At 37.5% G+C, this 16,122-nt stretch overlaps 2 protein-coding genes and 1 pseudogene across 2 annotated transcripts; all 3 read right to left on the bottom strand.

Moving 5' to 3' along the window:
• Positions 1-1,489: 1,489 nt before the first annotated feature.
• LOC146466659 (uncharacterized) lies at positions 1,490-2,866 on the bottom strand. The gene has a single exon (XM_085126977.1). It carries the CDS (start codon positions 2,740-2,742, stop codon positions 1,765-1,767), a length of 978 nt encoding a protein of 325 aa, XP_084983103.1. The 5' UTR covers positions 2,743-2,866; the 3' UTR covers positions 1,490-1,764.
• Positions 2,867-5,455: 2,589 nt separating this feature from the next.
• On the bottom strand, positions 5,456-6,719 carry LOC146466660 (uncharacterized; annotated as a pseudogene).
• Positions 6,720-12,866: 6,147 nt separating this feature from the next.
• On the bottom strand, positions 12,867-14,841 carry LOC146466661 (adenosine receptor A1-like). The gene has a single exon (XM_085126976.1). The coding sequence runs from the start codon at positions 14,790-14,792 to the stop codon at positions 13,815-13,817; it is 978 nt and encodes a 325-aa protein (XP_084983102.1). The 5' UTR covers positions 14,793-14,841; the 3' UTR covers positions 12,867-13,814.
• Between the last annotated feature and the right edge of the window lie 1,281 nt (positions 14,842-16,122).

Genomic DNA, 16,122 nt, shown 5'->3' on the forward strand with positions numbered 1-16,122 from the left:
CGATTAGTGCCTCTACCCAGAGACAGAGTAGGCCGGTTTGGATTGAAACCTGAAAAATATTAGGCTAATATTTTTCAAGTTCTCGCATTTTTGTTTCCAAAATGCGCTAGACCAGATCACAAGTTGTTTCTTTCAAGAATTGAGTTGATTTCGTTCCTCTCGTCGTTCTAGAATTATTTGGAAGGTAATTGAAGGTCTTATTTCATCGTTTTTAACAAAAGATATCAAAAATCCCATGATACTTCCCCTTTAAGGGCCGTGCGCTGCGAACGAAAAAACACACGGCCACGAAACAATTTTTTCAAAATTAACTTCTCGAATATTGCTGGTATCGAAAGCGATTGAAGTGTCTATGTAAAGCTATTTTAGAGTTCTAAAAGTTACCATAACTGATCACGAACGGGTGATATAGGCAAATGTGAGGCTTCTTTAAACTTAAGCTTACTTTTCTTTTCCGGTCGGCCTGCTCTAACTTGCTATCCGTCGCTCTCTTCCACGTTCAACTTTGCTTGATCGTCTCCGCTTTTTTGTTTTCTTTTTCTCTCTCTTTCTCTTCTTTCCACGTTTGTTAACAGATCCAAAAAATACGTTTAAATTGTCTTTGTGTTTTTTGTTCTTTAGCATTTCTGTTGTAAACGCATCTTGCCAAACTATCTCGCCATGCAACTTCCCGCCAAACAAACACGGGCGCATTAGCATTGTGGGACTGCGTACGGACGGACGGTCGGACGGTCGGATGGACAGAAATGACGTCATATCCAAACCAAAATTTCTCGCATTCACGGGTTACCAAATTCTCTTAGCTATGGGGCTCCGCTGCGCGCGCCTGCGGCTCCGCTGATAAATTGTGTAAATAGTATTGTGTATATAGTATATATTGTCACAAAACTTAAACGTCATGTTACAAACCAGTGACTTATAAGTATCAATTATACACTTGTATATTCCTATCTAACCTGTGGTTGCGTATTGTGGGGAAATAACTATGAGGCACCCTTAGCAACACTGGTAAAGTTACAAAACAATGCAGTTAGAATCGTTAATAACGTCCCGCTTCGTTATCATATCACCCCTTATTATGTAAATCTTGCTCTTATCAAGCTACCTGACATCGTCAACTTTAACACCTGCCAACTTTTTTTCTGATTATATTGTAGATGGAAAGCCTTCCAATTTCACCCTTTCCCTAGTACCTGAGCAACATAATAACGCAACTTCAATTGCTTTCCTACAACATCTGAATCCTAGTCCTTTTAAAATAAATATTAAGAAAATTTTGCACAACAATTATTGGATGCTATTACTGGAATGATATTCCTATATCTATTCGTCAAAAACCAACAAAACAACCATTTAAACGAGCTCTCAGTCAATAAGTTCCTAGAGTAGAGGCCTCAGAACCGCCACGTTCTCATTTTCCTACTGTTTGATGCATTTTCCTTGTTTACCTTGAAACTTTTGAACACACAATGCATGCGTAAGCTGCCATATTTTTCTAATAAAACATACGCAATTTACATTCAGGTGGAAAACCCAAATGCAAATAAAATTCGAATTGTTTTTATTATAAGGCAAGTCGCGAAACAGTTTTCACCTGTTCCTTATTAGAATTAAAGGCAATGTTACATGCAGTGCAAAAAAAAAAAATCACAATTTTAAATCGAATAAAATTTCATTGTAGTGGTTCGTTTTGCTTTCGTTTTTTCTTTTCGTGCCTAAAAGATGAGTCAAACCAGTAAAGTTTTACACCACGGTTTTTCCTGATTATCGGTCATATAGAGCAAGACGTGTTTCTCGTTGAAGTTGTCGGGGGGTGGGAATCGTCCGCCGGCTTAGTTCGATGCCTTGATGACTCAAACCAAGTAAAATCCTAACTGAGTTCTTCAAATCCTTGATACGAAATGCCGTCAAGAAAGGATTGACGGTGGAATTGAAAAACAGGAACACAACACAGGATTCTCTCAACGAGAAAAACCAGTTCTGTTTGCCACAGCTATGACAGTTTACTTCAATTATGATAGCCACATATAATGGGACCAGAGAAATAACAAGAAAAAGCAAAATAAAAAAGGAAGTTATAGCCAACTTTTTTTCCTTTTTGGCCACTGCTTCTCGTCGCCTGCTGTGAAGCGCTGTGTTGTTAGGCAAGGTCGGTTGGTTCTGAAGAGAAACTTGCGATTGCTTCCTTAAAAAGTAAAATATTCCCAGATAGGCCAAAGTGGTTGTGGAAAGAGGAAACGTCGCGTGTAAATGTTGATCTATTAAATGGTAGACATCTACTGAGATACCAGAAAGTTGCAATGAGGCAAAGATCGACGAAAACACAACGATGGCTGCATTGCATAGCACTAGTGTCCTAGGCTTGATTTCACGGTGATAGAAGTGGGGGAAAATAACAGCAACAAAGCGGTCGACGGACATTGCTGTTGCCAGTAAAATAGAGCTGTTAACTCCAATGTAGCCCAGAATCCTTAGAATATCGCCCTCTTGGGGAATGTTTTGATCGCCAAAAGCGCAAAGAAATCTCATCAGGGTTTCCCCAGAACATACTACAATGCCGATAAAGAGATCCACTGCACAAATGAATATCAAAAACACGGAAAACGCTTTCCTGAAGCATCGCAAAGGGTTTCTGTACAGCACAATCAAGATGAAACCATTGGAAACTGAAATAAGAATTAACAGAAACAGAAAGGATATTCCCGTACCCAGACAAAGCGACTTTTCAAAATCGCGTTCCATAATAAACTGAAATGGTAGGAAATTTTGCGGTACTGATAACACCGGCTTTTTAAATTTGCACCAAAACGCCGAGGGGAGATGTTGCTTTTTTAGCAGTCAATTTTCAATATCTAAACTGTTATCATGTGTCGCATTAATATTCTTCTCACACGCCATTAATAAATAAACAAGCGGTACCAATTGCTTCATTAATTCGTTTGTCTTGTTCAGTGTTTCGGAGAAAACATCAAAAAATGAACGACATATTTATACTGAACGTGTTAGGACCCGTAAATAGACATAATGGACATAATGTAATCTAAAATGTGTATGACACTGACTTGTAAAACGCTAAAAACCAAACGTTTATAAAAACTTTAACAAGACGTTTCGGCCAAAAATCTTCGGCCTTCGTCGGTTTAAAAAAATGACAAATAAGCAAACGCTTATCTAACGGTTCACAGTATGCGTGTGCTACAATCATGACGCGTAACGAACGATCACCGCGCGAGAGAACAGATCACGTGAGTGTCTTGTTAAAGTTTTTGTAAACGTTTGGTTTTTAACGTTTTACAAGTCAGTGTCATACACATTTTAGATTACATTATATTATCAGGTATTGCATTCATATTTTTCTCACACGCCATTTATAAATATACAAGCGGTACCAGTAGCTTCACCAATTTGGTTGATTTGTTCAGCATATTGGAGAAAACATCAGAAAATTAACGACAAATTTAAACTGAACATCTTTGGACACATAAATTTATCCGCCAACCCATTAAGCCTTTAAAAAAATTATTGAGCACTAATAGAAAAAAAAAAATGCAAATGGGATTGAAAACCTGCCTTTAGACAGGATGGGATCTAATTGCACAATCATGAATTAATGTTTAATCACCACCAATGACATTTAGAGCTTTCTACTTTGTTCCAGACAGCTCATATCAAAACGGCTTGGATTTGAAGTGCCTTTTGGTGGAAGTTCCTTTTCAGTTTGGCGTCAGTTCCCTGGCAGTTAAAGTACATCCCACGACTCTTAGGGCAATCAGCCGACGCTGCGATATCTATGACTACATTAAGTAGGTGGCTTCAACATTAATTAAGAGATAATGTGAGGTCGTTTTTACTTAGAACGAAAGTTGCTATGTTTCGACGCCCGACGATGAGTAGGAAGTAATGTTATTAACCGAGTAGATTAGGATCTTTATAGCGAAAAAAAAAAGATTAAAATAACGGTAATTTTATATTAGGTCACGTGACAAGGATGGAATTGTTTGTTAATCTTCAATGTTCATTCAAAAGTGGAATTCCAAATAGATAGCTAATAAAGGCAACGAGGAGTCTATTTTGTTAAATTAATTCTTGTGGTCGGTATATCAGTATGATGGTAAGTGATTGGGCATTAACAGCTTCTGACGGGAGATTGTTGCAAACTAGGATACCATGGACAAAAGAAGAATATTTCTTTAAGGATTGACAAATGACGATAGACGTCTTAATGGCAAGTTGTGTACGTTTGTGGAACAAAAGGTAGTAACACTCAAATCACTCAGAAGGAACAGACAAACCTATGAATATCATATTTCGGAAAACAAATTTTGCTAAAAGTTGCTAATGGGACATTAAAAATTAATATTATTTGGTGTTGTTTACAAGAACATTTTGGTATAATTGCGAAATATCTAGCAAGACAACAGTAAGTTGAAGTTCTGACTGGCACCATGTTGGAAAGAAACACATTCTTCGGTTTGGTCTTATCTTTGTTGCCTTGTTTGGTGGCCGTTATATGATAATAATATGGACAAACTGTCAAATGAAATCATTTTATTTCACACCATCTGGTTAGAAATACAAGAGAGAAGAAAAAAATACAGAAAGCATAGATACAGGTTATATAACTAATAAATATATACATTGAAATCAGTGTACAGCAGGCAAAGTAGGAGAACTTTTGAGATGGCTTCTGTTAATTTATACATAAAGGAGATAAATTTGGAGCAATCATTAAATATTAATTAAAAAATGGTAAGTAACTAGTTACTGTAACAAAAGCTAGAGGTTAGATACAACTTCAATAAAATTATAATACACTATGCTATCCAGGTAATTCATTAATTTTCTTATAATGAAGGTAGGTAGGCAATGGGTAGAAGTAAATGTTATTGAAGAAGCAGAAAAAGAAATGCTGTATAACCGACACTGAAGGAGACGAGTTTTGAAATGTTAGATTTATTTCTAAAACTGTTAGGAGAACTAGAAAAGTGTTTCAAATTTGCTGATACGGTTTCCCATAATTTTGAAGCGAATGTTGCCACATTGTCGACCTGGTCTGTATTCGGGTAGGTACTAACCCGCTCACAGTTGGCCCCATACCTCCGACAAAAGACTCACCTTAATGCGATAAAGTCGCGTAAGCCTGGGAATTACTCTGTGGCTTTTTCAGGTTTTCGTATTATTATTTGACGGACATGTGAGTGTGACGCGTCAAACATGGAGCTGAAATTAAGATCTTGTAGTTTTTTTTCCCCGTTCACCAGAGTTTACTTTCAGTCAATAAGTTCCTAGAGTAGAGGCCTCAGAACCGCTAAGTCGTCATCATTTTCCTGTTGCTTAATGTGTTTTCCTTGTTTACCTTCTTGAAACTTTTGAACACATAATGCATGTGTAGGTGGCCATATTTTTCTAATTAAACAGACGCAATTTACATTCAGGTGGAAGACCGAAATGCAAATAAAATTCGAATTATTTTTATTATCAGGCAAGTCGCGAAACAGTTATAATCTACTCCACATTAGAATTAAAACCAATTTTGCATGTAGTGCTAAAGAATCAGAATTTTTTAATTGTATTGGTTTGTTTTGCTTCTGTTTTTTCTTTTTGTTTTTAAAAGATGAGTCAAACCATTAAAGTTTTACATCAAGGTTTTTCCTGATTACAGGTCATATAGAATAAGCCGATTGTTCCTCATTGAAGTTGTCGGGAGGTGGGAACCATCCTCTCTTGGTCCGCTGCCTTGATGACTCAAACCAAGAACAATCCTAACTGACTTCTTTAAATCGTTGATGCGAAATGTCATCAAGAAAGGATTGGCGATGGAATTGAGAAATAGGAACACAACACACGATTCTCTCAACGCGAAAAACCAGTTCTGTTTGCCACAGCTATGACAGTTTACTTCAATTAAAATAGCCACAAAATATGGGACCAAAGAAATAACAAGAAACAGTAAAATGAAAAAGGAAGTTATAGCCAACTTTCTTTCCTTTATGGCCATTGCTTCTCGTCGCCTGTTGTGAAGCGCTGTGTTGTTAGACAAGGTCGGTTGGTTCTGAAGAGAAACTCACGATTGCTTCTTCAAAAAGTAAAATATTCCCAGATAGGCCAAGGAAGTTGTGGAAAGAGGGAACGTCGCGTGTAAATGTTGATCTATTAAACGGTAGACATCTACTGAAATGCCAGAAAGTTGCAGTAGGGCAAAGATCGACGAAAACATAACGATGGCTGCATTGCACATCTTTAGTGTCCTAGGCTCGATTTTACGGCGATAGAAGTGGGGGAAAATAACAGCTACAAAGCGGTCTATGGACATTGCGGTTACTAGCAAAATAGAGCTGTTAAGTCCAATGTAGCCCAGAATCCGTAGAATATCGCCCTCTTGGGGAATTCTTTGATCATCAAAAGCGCAAAGAAATCGCATCAATGTTTCCCCAGAACATACTACAATGCCGATAAAGAGATCCACTGCACAAATGAACACCCAAAACACGGAAAAAGCTTTCCTGAAGCATCGCAAAGGGTTTCTGTACAGCACAGTCAAGATGAAACCATTTGGAACCGAAGTAAGAAATAAAAGAAACAGAAAGGATATTCCCGTACCCAGGCAAAGCGACTTTTCAAAATCGCGTTCCATAATAAACTGAAATTGTAGGAAGTTTTGCGGTACTGATAAGAGCGGCTCTTTAAATTTGAACCAAAACGCCGAGGGGAGATGTCGCTTTTTTAGCAGTCAATTTTCTATATCTAAACTATTATCACGTTTAGCATTCATATTGTTCTCACACGCCATTAATAAATAAAGAAGCGGAACCAATAGCTTCACTAATTCGTTTGTCTTGTTCAGTGTTTTGGAGAAAACATCAAAAAAAATTTATCAAATCAAAAATATTTGTACTGAACGTCTTTGGACATGCACGCAAATTTATCCGCCAACTTTTAGCCAGGCCATCCTTAAAAGACAAAATAATGATTTTAAAAGTTATTGAGCACTGTACTAATAAAAAAAAAAAAAAACCAAAAACAAAACAAACAAATGCAAATGGGAGTGAACACCTGCCTTTAGACAGGATGGGATCTAATCGCACAATCATGAATATGTTGACTCACCACCAATGACATTTAGAGCTTTGTACTTTGTTCCAGAGAGCTCATATCAAAACGGCTTGGATTTAAAATGCGTTTTGGTGGAAGTTTCTTTTCAGTTCGGCCTCAGTTCCCTGGCAGTTTAAGTACATCCCACGACTCCTAGGGCAATTAGCCGACGTTGCGAGAGATGATTAAGAGATTAAGAGATGATGGGAATTCGCTTTTACTCAGAACGAAACTGCTGTTTCGACACCCAAAGATGAGTAGGAAGCAATGTTATAAACCGAATAAATTACGATCTTAATAGTAGAAATATTTACCTTTGTTTGAAATACCGGTAATTTTATATTAGGTCACGTGACAAGGATGGAATTCTTTGTTATCTTTAATTTTTATCCAAAAGTTGAATCGCCAAGGAAATAGCTAGTACAGGCAACGAGGGGTCTATTTTGTTAAATTAATTCATTATAAGGATTGGGCATTAACAGCGTCTGACGGGAGATTGTTGCAAACTGGGATATCGTGAATAAAAGAAGAATCAGTCCAAATGCCAGGTTATGTAATTTTGTGGTACAAAAGGTAGTAATACTTAAATTACTCGAAGGGAACAGACAAACCTTTGAATATATCATCTGTACGAAAACAAATTTTGCTAAAAATTGTTAATGGGACATAAAAAAAAAAATATGATTTGGTGTTGTTCACAAGAACATTTTGGTATAATTGAGAAATATCTAAACAAGACAACAGTAAGTTGAAGTTCTGACTGGCACCATGTTGGAAAGAAACACCATTCTTCGGTTTGGTCTTATCTTTGTTTTCTCTCTTTTTAGCGGCTCTTGTATAATAATAATATGGACAAACTGTCAAATCAGGTTCTTTTATTTCACACTATCTGGTTAGAAATACAAGAGGGAAGAAAAAATAGAGCAAAACATAGAAACAGGTTTTATAACTAGCTTATATATACATCGAAATCAGTGCACAGCAGGCAACGTAGCAGAACTTTCGAGGTGGCTGCTGCTTATTTACACTTCAAAAACTCATTAATAGTTCATAAGCCATTGACCTATCAATTGGTCGATAATACATCACGTGCAGTAACTTTATATTGATAAACCTCCTCCTTATTAGTATGTGGTGTTTTATCAGCTGATAAAACACTCCTTATTAATATGCGGTGTTTTTCTCGTATGCTAATTTCCAACGTTCACGAAAGCATAATTGTTATGAATACTATTGACACACGCTTTTTCAGGAATGTGTTTGAAGCCGTTCAAAAAACATCGAAGCACGTGTTTTATCGGATCTAGAACCACTCGGCTGCGCCTCGTGGTTTCAAACCCAATGAATGGAACACTCCTGCTGGTTTTTTAAACATTACATACAGGAAGGAAATATTGAGCAATCATTAAACATTAACTAAAACATTGGTAACTAAATAGTAACAAAAACTAGAAGTAAAATACAACTTCAATAAAATTATTATTCTCTATGCTTTCCAGGTAATTAATTAGTTTCTTATGATAGAGGCACTGGGTAGAAAGTTAAGTTATTGAGCATGAAGACAAAGAATAAGAAAAGGTCTATAACCGACACTGAAGGAGATGAGTTTTAAAATATGAGATTTATTTCTAAAACTGTTACAACAGCTAGAGGAGTGTTTCAAAATTGCTGATACGGTTTCCCATAATTTTGAGCTGGAGTATGTAAAGTAAAGTTGTCAGTTCATGTTGTCACATTGTTGACCTGGTCTGGATTCGGGTAGGTACTCTCCCCCTGTCTTATTTGACCCCATGCCTCCGACATAGGACTCGCCTTAACTCGATAAGGTCGCGTAGGCCTGGGAATTACCCTGTGGCTTTTCATTTTTTTCGTATTATTATTTGACGGACAGTTGAGTGTAACGTCAAACATCAAGATCTTGTCTCTATATTTAGCTTTTAACTCAAGTTTACTTTCAGTCAATACGTTCCTAGAGTAGAGGCCTCAGAACTGCCATGCTGTTATCATTTTCCTGTTGTTTCATGTATTTCTCTTGTTTACCTTCTTGAAACTTTTGAACACAATGCATGCGTCAGTAGCCAAATTTTTTTAATAAAACATACGCAATTTACAATCAGGTGGAACAATCAAATGCAAATAAAATTCAATTTTTTTTTTTTATCAGGCAAGCGGTGAAACATTTTTCACCTGCTTCTTAGTAGAATTCAAGAATTCAAGAATTCAAATCAATGTGAAAAAATCGAATTAAATTCAATGTAGTGCTTCGTTTTGCTTTTGCTAAAGTTTTACACCACGGTTTTTCCTGATTATAGGTCATATAGAACAAGCCGAGCGTTCCTCGTTGAAGTTGTCGGAAGCTGGGAATCATCCGCGCTTGGTTCGCTGCCTTGATGGCTCAAACCCAGAACAATCCTAACTGACTTCTTCAAATCCTTGATACGAAATGCCGTGAAGAAAGGATTAATGGTGGAATTGAGAAACAGACACAGCACACGATTCTCTCAACGCGAAAAACCAGTTCTGTTCACCACAGCTGTTACAATTTACTTCAATAATGATAGCCACAAAATATGGGACCAGAGAAAGAACAAGAAACAGTAAAATGAAAAAGGAAATTATAGCCAATTTCCTTTCCTTCTTGGCCATTGCTTCTCGTCGCCTGCTGTGAACCGCTGTGTTGTTGGACAAGGTCGGTTGGTTCTGAAGAGAAACTCGCGATTGCTTCCTCAAAAAGTAAAATATTCCCAGATAGGCCAAAGTGGTTGTGGAAAAAGGAAACGTGGCGTGTAAATGTTGGTCTATTAAGCGATAAACATCTACTGAAATACCAGGAAAATAGCAGTGAGGCAAAGATCGACGAAAACACAACGATGGCTGCATTGCATAGCACTAGTGTCCTAGGCATGATTTTACGGCGATAGATGTGGAGGAAAATAACTGCCACAAAGCGGTCGACGGACATTGCTGTTGCCAGTAAACTAGAGCTGTTAACTCTAATGTAACCCAGAATCCGTAGAATATCGCCCTCTTGGGGAATTCTTTGATCGCCAAAAGCGACTACAATACCGATAAAGAGATCCACTGCACAAATGAACACCAAAAACACGGAAAACGCTTTCCTGAAGCATTGCAAAGGGTTTCTGTACAGCACAATCAAGATGAAACCATTTGGAACTGAAATAAGACATAAAAGAAACAGAAAGGGTATTCCCGTACCCAGACAAAGCGAAGTGAAATTGTAGGAAATTTTTCCGTGTACTGATAACACCGACTGTTTAAATTAGCACCAATACGCCGAAGGGAGATTTCGATTTTATTAGCAGTCAATTGTCTTTATCTAAACTATTATCACGTTTCGCATTCATATTCCTCTCACCCGCCATTAATAAATAAGAAAGTGGAAACAATACTTTCACTGATTTGTTTGTCTTGTTCAGTGTTTCTGAGAAAAGATAAAAAAAAAAAAGAACGGCGAATTGATACTGAACATCTTTGGACCCGTAAATGCATGTTCCAGGCCGTGACAGGCCATCCTCAAAAACGAAAATAATGTTTATTAAAGTTATTGAGCACTAATAGAAAAAACAAATGCAAATGGGATTGAACACCTGCATTTAATCATGACAGGGCTTTATTGGACAGCACGGGATCTAATCGCATAATTATGAGTATATGTTGGATGACCACCAATGACATTAAGAGCTTTCTACATTGTTCCAGACAGCTCATATCAAAACGGCTTTCGTTTAAAATGCCTTTTGGTGGAAGTTCCTTTTCAGTTCGGCGTCATCTCCTTGGTAGTTAAAGTACATGTGCTACTCTTAAGGCAATTAAATTAGCCAAAGCTGCGACACCGTGACTACATGAAGTAGGCGGCATCAACATTAATTAGGAGGTAGTGTGAGATCATTTTTACCTAGAACGAAAGTTCCTATGTTTCGACACCTAAAGATGAGTAGGAAGTAACGTTATATCAACCGAATAAATTAAGATCGTTGTAGCAAAACTGTTTACCTCTTTTGAAATACCGGTAATTTTGGATCAGGTCACATGACAATGTTGGAATTGTTTGTTAATCTTCAATTTTTATTTAAGAGATATATACCCAAAAAGCAAGCTAAAACAGGCAATGAGCAGCCTATTTTGTTAAATTAATTCATGCTGTCCGGGTAATACCAGTTTGATGGTAAGTGCGACAAGGATTGGGCATTAACAGCGTCTGACGGGAGATTGGTTCAAACTGGGATAACGCGGACAAAGGAAGAATATTTCTATAGTGATTGACAAATGACCGCAGATGTCCAAATGCCAAGTTATGTGACCTTGTGGTACAGAAAGTGTTGTAACACTTAAATCACTAGGAAAGAACACACAAACCTATGAAAACAAATTTTGCTATACAATGTTAATGGCACATTAAAAAAGTATGATTTGATATTGTTCACAAGAAAATTTTGGTACAATTAACAATAAGACGGTGAGCTCGAGGTTTCTATCGGCTGATAGTTGGCGAGGGGCGAAGCCCCGAGCCAACTATCAAAGGCGATAGAAACCGAGAACGAGACGTCTAATTGTTTTAGCATACCTCAGTGATCGATCTTTGAAGCAAAAAAATCTTTTTATTTCATAAAGTTTGATGTATTTGTGCAATGATGCATGCTAAATCGCGCGCGCTCTGACAAACTGCCGTCTATCGATCGATAGACGGCACCTGTGTAGCCAATCAGATTGCGCGTTACGCGATAGTCGGTCACTGAGGTATGCTAATTGAGAAATATTTAGGAAGACAACAGCAAGTGGCATTCAGTTCTGACCGCGATTTTGGAGGGCAAAGTCATGCCATCCAACATGGCGGCCAAACAAAGCCTTAGAATTGTTGAAAACTCAAAGAAGCGCAAACCTCTCCCATTTGCGATTTCACTGTAAAATATGTTGTCCGCATCAACTTTGATGTGCTTTTTGTGTTTCTAGTATTATCGTGATGAAACCTCATTCTTTAAGGGGACGTGGGTCATGTGACTTCTTAGTCTAGGAGTACCTTAATCCACACACGGGAGATTCAAATGGAATTCAAAGGGACGACCTGAAAACAATGTGATATCTCCGGTTTAATTGTTTGGCAGATTAATTAAGACAAGAAAGGTCTAGAAATGTCGTAGACTTGCAAGCAATCTGACTGAAAAGAACCACATTTTCAGTCACAAATATATGTCAGAAGTAACTATTGACTACCATTAACAGTTTGACAATAAAAATCACACTGAGATGATGTTAATTAGAGAGATAACAATAAACGAAAATATTGTCAACTAAATAGCGACAAAATAGAACAAGAATGTAAAAAAAGATACGAAAATCAAATAAGAAGAGTCCACCTGAACAGACAAGTTTATTTGTTGGTTAATGCTGGATAAGTAGGATGTTTTTTATTTGAAATTTAATTTAGGAGACGCAGAGCCCAGGATGATAGGCTACCCTGAGAAAACGTAGAAATAGGTCAGGTGAATAACTGACACAACCATGTGCTGAAAATTAATATGAGAAAGTAACATGGATAGCTTAGCAGCACAGAGACGAGAAAGAAACACCATTCTTCTGTTTGGTCTTGTTTTTGTTGCCTTGTTTAGCGGCTGTTGCATCATAATATGGACAAACTGTCAAATGAAATCATTTTATTTCACACTGTTAGGTTCGAAATACAGGAGGAGAGAAAAAATACAGCAAACATAGAAACAGGTTATATAACTAATAAATATATATATTGAAATCAGGCAAAGTAGCAGAACTATTGAGTTGGCTGCTGCATATTTATACATAAAGGAAAGAAAGTTTGAGCAATTATTAAACATTAACCAAAATAATGGTAACTAAATAGTAACAAAAACTAGAGGCAAAATACAACTTCAATAAAATTATTATACACTATGCTATTCAGGTAATTCATTAGTTTCTTATGATGAAGAACGTAGGCCTTGGGTAAAAAGTAATGTAAGTCAAAAACCAGAATAAGAAAGGCTCTTTAACCGATACTGATGGAGATGAGTTTTGAAATATCAGATTTCTTTCTAAACTGTTAGAAATGCTAAAGAAGTGTTATAAATTTGCTTATACGGTTTCCCCATAATGTTTGCCACGTTGTTGACCTGGTATGGATTCGGGTAGGTGTTGACCCGCTATCACATTTGGCCCCATACCTCCGACATAAGACAAACCTTAACTCGAAAAGGTAACGTAAGCCTGGGAATTACCCTCTGGCTTTACAGTTTTTTTGTATTATTATTTGACGAACAGTTGAGTGTAACGTGAAACACGGAGCTGAATTTAAGATCTTTTCGCTGTATTTAGCTTTTAACCCAAGTTTACTTTCAATCAATAAGTTTCTAGAGTAGAGGCCTCAGAGCTGCTACGTTGTTATCATTCTCCTCTTGCTTGATGTATTTTTCTTGTTTACCTTCTTGAAACTTTTGAACACACAATGCATGCGTAAGTGGCCATATTTGTCTAATAAAACATACGCAATTTACAATCAGGTGGAACAATCAAATGCAAATAAAATTCGAATTGTTTTTTTTTTTTATCAGGCAAGTGGTGAAACATTTTTCACCTGCTTCTTAGTAGAATTCAAACCAATGTGCTAAAATACCAGAATTTTAAATCGAATTAAATTCATTGTAGTGCTTTGTTTTGCTTCTGTTAAAGTTTTACAACGCGGTTTTTCCTGATTATAGGTCACATAGCACAAGCCGAGTGTTCCTCATTGAAGTTGTCGGGGGGTGGGAATTATCGGCGCTTGGTTCGCTGCCTTGATGATTCAAATCAAGAACAATCCTAACTGACTTCTTCAAATCCTTGATACGAAAAGTCATCAAGAAAGGATTGGCGATGGAATTGAGAAACAGAAACACAGAACACGTTTCTCTCAACGCGAAAAACCAGTTCTGTTTACCACAGCTATGACAGTTTACTTCAATAATGATAGCCACAAAATATGGGACCAGAGAAAGAACAAGAAACAGTAAAATGAAAAAGGAAGTTATAGCCAACTTTTTTTCCTTTTTGGCCATTGCTTCTCGTCGCCTGCTGTGAACCGCAGTGTTGTTGGATAAGGTCGGTTGGTTCTGAAGAGAAACTCGCGATTGCTTCCTCAAAAAGTAAAATATTCCCAGATAGGCCAAAGTGGTTGTGGAAAGAGGAAACGTCGCGTGTAAATGTTGGTCTATTAAACGATAGACATCTACTGAAATGCCAGAAAGTTGCAGTGAGGCAAAGATCGACGAAAACACAACGATGGCTGCATTGCATAGCACTAGTGTCCTAGGCTTGATTTTGCGGCGATAGAAGTGGGGGCAAATAACAGCTACAAAGCGGTCGACGGACATTGCGGTTACCAGCAAAATAGAGCTGTTAACTCCAATGTAACCCAGAATCCGTAGAATGTCACCCTCTTGAGGAATGTTTTGATCTCCAAAAGCGCAAAGAAATCGCATCAGTGTTTCCCCAGAACATACTACAATGCCGATAAAGAGATCCACTGCACAAATGAACACCAAAAACATGGAAAACGCTTTCCTGAAGCATCGCAAAGGGTTTCTGTACAGCACAGTTAAGATCAAACCATTTGGGATTGAAATAAGACATGACAGAAACAGAAAGGATATTCCCGTACCCAGACAAAGCGATTTTTCCAAATCGCGTTCCATAATGAACTGAGATCAGAGGAGAATATTTTGCAATACTGATAACACTGGTTTTTTACAATGCCGAAGAGATGTCGCATTCGTAGTAAACAATTGCCTGTAGCTAAGAGATCTACTGATCACGTTTCGTGTTCGTTTTCTTCCGTACATGTCATTTCTAAACAAACAAGCGGAACCAACAGCTTAATTGAAGTCTAACTGATTTGTTTGTCTAGTTCAATTCTTCGTTGAAAAAATCAAAGAATGAACGACACGTTTACACCGAACATCTTTGGACACGTAAATTCATCCGCCAACGCACTGGAAAATTTGAACCATTTACAGAAATTTAACAATTATCCTGCGAATTCGCCCGGAATATCGCCTGATACTTAGCCGACGATGCCCTATGCTGTGTTGGCTAAAATCAGGGGATATTCCAGAAGATTGTACAGGATTATTATTCGCCACATTGATAACAAAGCAAAGTTTTATTACAGAAAAGCTGGAGACGATCTTTATTTTGCCATTTTTCTCCCGACGCACTAAATCACGTATATCGCAAGATATCTGTTGACTACGGACGAAGAATATTCAGTGCACCATGACCTTATTTGGGCAGTGTTACTGCGTTGAATAATAACAGGCCATGAATGTAGAGACATTTTATAAGAGCTCGTTCCTTGACCATTTTACACTTGGAAAGCAGAATGTTTGAAAAAATTGATTTTCACACGTACACATTTCACACTGATTTGATGGTGCCTTGTTTTCTGAAATGTCTACGAAATGATTGCAAATTCCAGCCTCTGAAATGAGACGCCAGGACGAAAGATTTACAAGCTTTTCCAAAACCACTGTACAACTTTCGTAAATCTAAAATTCACAAAAATTTTATGAAGTTTACTGTTACCGCATAAAATGTCCGTAAAAAGCCTGTCCTAGGATTTAATCACGAAAACTCTGTAAATTGACACAAGCAGACCACCACCCTCCAACCTGCTTGACGCTAGTTTGCACTGTTTTCCCATTCGTTGTTCATTGTTCAAAGTCACGCACTTTGACGTTGCAAACATTTGAATTCTGGCCCATCCGTAGTCATCCCCACATCTATTTAGTAGACAACTGACGAGAGCCAACCAACACGAAACAGCTCTCCACAGCTGCATTTTTGACTCTCGCATTGGTCGCTATGGTGTCGCTGTCGTGTTATGTTTTCTACGAAACAGCATTGTTTCTTTATTATATTCGCGAATAACTCCTGCAAGTACCATTAAAATCGAAGGAACAAATCACTTAGAGGCAGTGTCTACTAATACCGAAGAATTTTTGTGTGGTTTATGACTATGGGAGA

This window comes from Pavona decussata, unplaced genomic scaffold (assembly GCF_977016875.1).
Source record: "Pavona decussata unplaced genomic scaffold, jaPavDecu1.1 SCAFFOLD_142, whole genome shotgun sequence".
NCBI lineage: Eukaryota > Metazoa > Cnidaria > Anthozoa > Scleractinia > Agariciidae > Pavona > Pavona decussata.

What these genes read in the sequence shown, in the direction of transcription:
- LOC146466659 (XM_085126977.1), bottom strand. Translation starts at nt 2,742, where the DNA reads ATGGAACGCGATTTTGAAAAGTCGCTTTGTCTGGGTACGGGAATATCC.
- LOC146466661 (XM_085126976.1), bottom strand. Translation starts at nt 14,792, where the DNA reads ATGGAACGCGATTTGGAAAAATCGCTTTGTCTGGGTACGGGAATATCC.